Source organism: Chrysemys picta, chromosome 5 (assembly GCF_011386835.1).
Source record: "Chrysemys picta bellii isolate R12L10 chromosome 5, ASM1138683v2, whole genome shotgun sequence".
In the NCBI taxonomy this organism is placed as follows: domain Eukaryota; kingdom Metazoa; phylum Chordata; order Testudines; family Emydidae; genus Chrysemys; species Chrysemys picta.
The window spans coordinates 41,893,709-41,900,359 of record NC_088795.1 but is presented as its reverse complement, the minus strand read 5'-3'; the positions used below and the strand labels follow the sequence as shown (position 1 = coordinate 41,900,359).

The 6,651-nt window shown below is 43.0% G+C and overlaps 1 protein-coding gene across 1 annotated transcript in view; it reads left to right on the top strand.

Moving 5' to 3' along the window:
* Nucleotides 1–885: 885 nt before the first annotated feature.
* The window catches only part of ANXA5 (annexin A5), a 29,240-nt gene continuing 23,474 nt past the window's right edge, over nucleotides 886–6,651 (top strand). The window contains exons 1-2 of the mRNA XM_005290281.5: nucleotides 886–1,295; nucleotides 1,604–1,699. Coding sequence (XP_005290338.1) covers nucleotides 1,691–1,699 — 9 coding nt within the window. The 5' untranslated portion in view covers nucleotides 886–1,295; nucleotides 1,604–1,690. The remainder of the gene's footprint in view (nucleotides 1,296–1,603; nucleotides 1,700–6,651) is intronic.

The following is a 6,651-nucleotide window of genomic DNA, read 5'->3' as shown; positions in this document are numbered from 1 at the left end:
GGGAGGGGAGGGGAAGAAAAATAGTAGGGAATTCTATATTGCTGCTAAGGTGTTCTCAGCTTAGGGGTACTTAAACTATAGTGAAACTAGGCAACCTCTTAATGACCCATTGTAACTTCAAAATGTTTACAATTCCATTGCACAGGCAGGTGAGACAATATATGGGGTAAAGAAAGTTAATCTCTGGCTAGGTCATACTAATAAAAGGGAAATTTTAAAAATCAGTGCAGGCTTATTCGGTCTTGTTCACAATGATAATAGGGCCTCAGCTGCCCATCCTGCCTCAGCTGAAATTAATGGGAGTTTTGCCATTGACTTCAGTGGGAGCAGTATTGGGGTTGAGGCCCTTATTTTGAAGGCAGAGCCTTCCGCAGCAATGCATTTGTTCTGTTTAAAGAACTGTTCATTTACTGAAAAGCACCCCTAACTGCAACCTCCCGGAGCATGGGAAGGCTGTCGTTTAAAGGCAATCACCAGTGAGCCTCCTTGTGACATATAAAGAAGGCCCAAAATATATTGTTCATTTCTGTTGTTTTTCCCCCCATTAGAAATATAAATAAGTGTGGGCTACCCAGTGTTTGCTGGCCAAGTATCAAGGCAGTAAGGCCTGTGCACGGGACGGAGGGGAAAGGGTTTTTAAGCAGTCTCCTTAAAACTTATTTCTGATTGGTTACCACCTATGTATTACCAACAACAGACAAGGTTGGGGAGGAAAGATTGTTCTGTTAAAGGTTTGACCCCCATCTCCTTGTCATCAGTGGTTGAGAAACCCTGGCTCCATCCAGTGCTTGGCTTTTCCAAGAAGAGCATTCAGGAGCAAAACCCGTGAAGACTTGATAGTACTTAGTTGGGTTGTTTTTTTTTTTTTTTTAACCCCCAGGCTCCGCTCAGGCCAGCCTGCCTATCTTGCCCCTGTGTGCCTCATCCTTTAGCTAAAGCAGACAGCTGCGTACGGTTGCTACTAGTTGTATACGGAGAAAAGCAACCCCAGTGTTATTCCCGAGGCCTCGCTCTCTGTCGGAGTCCAGCATGGCCGAGTGGGACGGGAGAGGCTGCAGAGAGAAGCCGGCCTGAGGCAAGCTCCCCGGCCCCAGGGGATTCCAGCGCTGGGCGCCTGGGGCGTGGCTGCGGGCTGCTCAGCCGAGCTCGACCCAGCGAGGGCGGGAATGTGACCGGAGCACCGGGCGTGGCCAGCGTTGGATGGAGCAGAGCGGGGCTGGGGATCTTCATTGCTCCGTTTAACTCGTAGCAGCTGCAGCGCTCCAGGCTCGTGTCTGCACCCGGGGACATCCGCGGTGAGTAACTGGGCGAACGGCCGAGGCAGGGGATCGGTGGTTGCCGAGGGGCGAGGAGCAGCTGCAGGCTGTGTGGCAGCGGGCTGTCCCCCGTCTCCCTTTCGCGCGGGGAAGACGGGAGCGATGGAGGTGCCTAGGGATGGGCGTTGGCCCGGGGTTCCTGCTTCATTTCACCCGACACAAACTCCAGCTTCCCTAAGTCACGAGTTTTTGGCTTGCAAAATTGCTCCGGATGTGGAACGGAGCCGGTCCCCAGCGGGCTGCTGCTCTCTTGGCCCCGGGCTCCACATAACTTGTTTTTCCACTAGGCTGAGCTGCCCAGGGGGAACACAGGAGGCGCCCGGTCTCTCTTGCAAGGAGCACGCTCGCTTTCTGCCCACTGATCCTCAGGAGCCATGGCAAAGGTGAGTCACTTCGCAGCTCTCCTTATTTTGTGCTTTCTAAAGGCTAAAAAGCTTCTGTTTTGCCGTGGTAAGTGCTGGTGTGCGTGGCAAGCCCACTCTGGAGGGGCATTTGACCAAATGTGATTTTGATTCCCGTTGCTTTAAATCCATTCTGGCGTTTCTTTCCTGGCTGCTGCTTATTTAATTATTCCTCACTGCCAAGGTTTTCTGTTGCAGCTGCCGTTTTTAACCACAGCTCCATTTTAGTATAGTGGAAACACAGTAAAAGTGCAGGAGTGAATGACGTGGGCTTTCTTGGACTCCTCCAAAGCTAGGCAACTTTCTTTCTAAACTGTCCTTTTTCCCCTTTTTAAAAACTCTTAGCCTATCTCTAATAAACTCACCCCAAATTCCAAAGATGCTGAAACAGGAACTCTGACAACTCATCGTAATCATGTGAGAGAAACATCAGACCAACTTTTTCTCCCAGTTTCCTTTCATTTAGCCAAGTTTTTTGTAGCGCATATTTCTGCTGTGAGTGGGTGTAGCCTTTTTCTGCTGGAGTAAGGAGAAGGAAAAAAATTTTACTTTCTTCCGACATTTAATCTGTGTTGCTTCTCAACACAGACTTTTTATGCTAAACTCCTCGGGTAGATCCATAAACTGCTAATCTATTCTAATGCCTTTTCAGCCATTTTTTCCCCCCAGAAAGTTTTATGCCTTTTCCAGTATCTTCTTATTTTTTTACTTTGTTATTGGTCACTCTCATTTTCAATGATTAGTTGACTCTGTAACATTTTAGGCTAAATGGTTGTTTGAAAAACAAACATAACAATAATCTCCCTATATGTTTACACAATCACATCAAACATAAATAATCCATAATGTCTGAGAAGCCAAAAAACAAACTTAAAACTGCTGGTCCATATTTTCCAACTGTTTACACAAGTTATTAAACGTATGAGCATGTTCCAAGTGTGTAGTCTGTGGAAGTATTTAATTATGCATCAAGTTGAACTTATATTAATGAAACTTCTAGCAGTAGCTTTTAGCCTCAATATGCATTTTTAACAACCCTCAATATTTACATAAATTAAGGGAAATTGTTATTGTTTTAAACACTATTCTACTGAACTTTGCCTGTTTGGTAAAGATTGGATGCTTAGGCTTTTATTGTTATAAACCCCGTTTTCCCAGGAGTTTGGAATGGTTCCAAGATGCTGATTCTGCTCATGATAGTCCAGATAGGCACATGTAGGCTTAGTACCCTGATCGTGGAAACAGATCTCTTGTACCTTTACAGAACCCCACTGACTTTGTGCAGGCTGCCTTTAGCATTGGGACCATATTTTCTTTTTTCCCTTTTTAAAAAGCCATAAGAGGCCATTCAGTTTCCTCAGTCTACTTCAAATGGAAACTACATTTTATTTTGCTGTGCTCTAATAAACAGTACCTCTGTGAAAATAATATTTCACTCTTCCCCAGTGTAGACTGATTAACAGAGAGACTTAGGTATCTAAAGTGGCAGATAGGCCCCTAATCCAGTATTTAGACATCACTGATATTTGCAAAACCACTATTCAGGTGCTACTGACTGTATAGATGCTTACATTTCTGTGGGGAGGGGGTGAAGAGGGGGAAATGTGCACAAGCCACCAGAATCCTGCCACTAAGCTGCTCATTGCCCTAGCTCACTACTAACTGCCAGAGGTTTCTCAAACTAGATGTTCCCCTGCCCACCTCGCTTGCAGGGCCTGATCCAGTAGGTGTGCTCAGAGCATGCCTAACCACACAAAAGACAGCAGGGGTGAGCAGGTTGGGAATTTTGGGGTTGATTGGGGTACTTGTCCTATTTTACCCAATAGCCCAGTGGTTAGGGCACTCACCTGGTATGTGAGAGACCCAGGTTTGAATCTCCACTCTGCCTGTTTTGGGGCAAGGACTTGAATGCACCTCCTATGAGAGGGTGCCATAATCACCAGCCTATATAGGCTATTCTGGAATGAGTGTGTCTCTGCTTCCTTTTTGAAGCTGTTTCATTTTGTAGAAATGTTTCTTGGAGCAGAGACTTGAACCACTGGTTTAATATGTTTATGTTGCTGTTTTTTCTCTGTGTGTGTTTATGCAGCCATAGAGGGCTGTATTTGGAAGTGTCTCAACATTTTTAGCGATAATTGATCCCAGAGAAAGGCAGAACCTTTTAGAAAGTCTGTAGAATAAGCTCTGTTTCATTGTGCACGCATTCATATGTATATATACAAATGCACACAGTTTTCTTAGTGTCTGGCCCAGATAACTTCATAGCATTTTTGAAACAGTGCTATGAAATTAAAATGCAAATCAAAATAAAAATGAAATGTAAATAAAACTATTGCCATCTAATACTGTATGTGTGTTGAACTGAAGAGTCAGAGTTTGCATAGTTATACGGTGCAACATAGTCACCTTTTTATTAAAAGTGTATATATGTTTAATCACAAATAAATTGTCGAAAAGGTTCAGTAATATGTCTCACCTAATCCTTTAAATATTTGGTTATGCCTAGTAATGGCAGAAAAAATATTGTAGTTACTAGCATTTTTGCATGCTACGCTTCCAGCAGAGGAAGGTTTATTTAGCTGGTGAAATAGCTGTAATGACATAGCTACACTATAGTGTAGTACAATTTCTAGACTGAACTCTGTGCATCCCTGTTCACTAGTCTCCTTTGTAATTGGAGGAATGCTGTTGACCTAAAGGGTTGGCTTTCCTCACACTGCTGCACTTGCTAAAGCTGGGAATGGGCGATGGGATGGATCACTTGATGATTACCTGTTCTGTTCATTCCCTCTGAAGCACCTGGCATTGGCCACTGTTAGAAGACAGGATACTGGGCTGTATGGCCGTTCTTATGGCATTGTACACCAGAAATATTTTCCTAATTTTCAGTTGACCTAGATGCATTGGAAACTGTGCCTACTGATGTGGGTTAATTTTAAAATAATAATTTTAAAAAAGGGAGCAGTAAGAAACTTTTCTGTTTATAAAATAATGGTTGGATCTGACAATCCCAATATACTTGGGTCCCAGTCCTGTAAACTCTCATATGCTTACTTTCAAGCACATGGGTAATCTCATTGAGCTCAATATCATTCAGTGAGATTATTTTTCATGTGCTTAACTACATGTGTGTTTGCAGAATTGAGCCTTGAGTAGTCTCATTTACTTCACTGATGCTACTTGTCTACATGAACAAGTGTTTCAGGGTTAGCCCCTAAATGATTGCATGCTTAGGTTTCTCTCCTCTTCTGTTTCTCTGGGCAGCTGGTGTCAGGATCAGCCTGCACATGTTCTGTGCTAACGTCCAGGAACTGACTCATTGACTCCCACTTGGATGCTGTGTAATTCTTTCCTTTGTCAGAAGTTTAAGTTTAGTAGAACAGCCATATTGGAGTCTATTAACTGGAGCTTAGCTTTTCTCCTTTAAACCTATGTGTCTAGATGGCCAGCATAAAACACTGCTCTAGTCATTTTTCATATGTGTCTTTAAAAAAATTATGCATACACACCCACACTTTTGTCAGTGTGGGGTATGTGTGATCCTGTGGTGCCTGGGGCAGCATTCACTGGAAATGCCAAGGTCAAGACAGGCTGCAAAAGGGAGAGCAGATACTCCCAAGACTGGTATAAATAAGCTATGTGGAAGGGTAACCCTGCTCCTGTCTAAAAGGCTGTGATATGAGCTATGTGGCAGGGCCATTTTATAAGTCCAATAAATACATACAGTAGCAGTATAGGCTATAGCAACTTTGCTTCAGAGTGGAATGTGTAGCATGCAAATGAACCCTAATACCCAGAATGATTTTCTAGCTTATATCTATGCCAAAAAAATTCAGGAATCTTTTGGCAACCTCAGTAAATGCAGTAACTTGGCTAAAAGATGACTGACTAACTTAGGATAATTGAAAGGAAATTTAGGAATTGTTCGGGGTGTTTCCAGTTAAGTGGATAAGCAAAGGAAAACCTGAGGCTGGAAACCACTTTCTAAATGTGAGGCTTTAGAGACTGTGGAATAGTCTCCCAGGGGAAATGATGATAGTTCCATGGCTTGAATTATCTAAAACTAGACTATGTAAAGTCCTAGAGAATATTCTGTTGAATAACCTTGCATTGGCAAGGGTTATGGACAAGGTAACCTGATGGAGGCCTTTTTTTAATCTCTATCTGATCTGCTAAATCAAGTTCTGTTTGTTAATGTGATCAGTAGAGACTTATTTCCAAGGGCTATTGAGAAAAGACAATGAATATGTGCTGTAAGGCTTATAGTAGAAACACTGCCCATTGTTTGAAATGGAAAAAGAAAATGCTACAAGGGGAGTATTTCATCCCTCACGTATGTTGTGAACTGAAGAAATCTATTAGAAATGTTGTATTGCTATGTGTATGTTTAAATGCTGATATGATACTGGTTAATTTGTTTGTTTACCTTTAGTGCTTCTCAGAGTGTGAGATGAGATTAATTTGAGACACATGGCAACGCTCCCACTAGGGCATGATGCAAACTTGGCTTGAGAAACTATTACTTCCAGTGTGCATTGATGCTGGTTACTGCTCCCATGTCAGTTCTACGCTTTCTCCTTTCCATTCTGGCCGATTTCCTCTCTCCACTCTTCCCCCCTCCTCCTCCCCATGCAAAATCACTTCCACCAATTTGTAACAATAGCACTGAGTAATTGAAATTGCCCAGCTGAGGTCAGGACTTCGTTTCAGAAGCCAGGTGGCTTGTAAAATATAGTTGTAGAGAAATAAACAAATTATTTTCAGGATTTCTACTGTATTTGCATGTATCCTTGTTGGTATTTTTGAACTGTACCTGAATGTTGTCTGGAATTTTTTTGGGGGGGGAGGGGAGGGGAGAGAGGGGCGCAATATTCAACTGTTGTACAGAAAGCTTACTGACAACAGACTGGGCTAGAATAGGAGGAACAGAATTT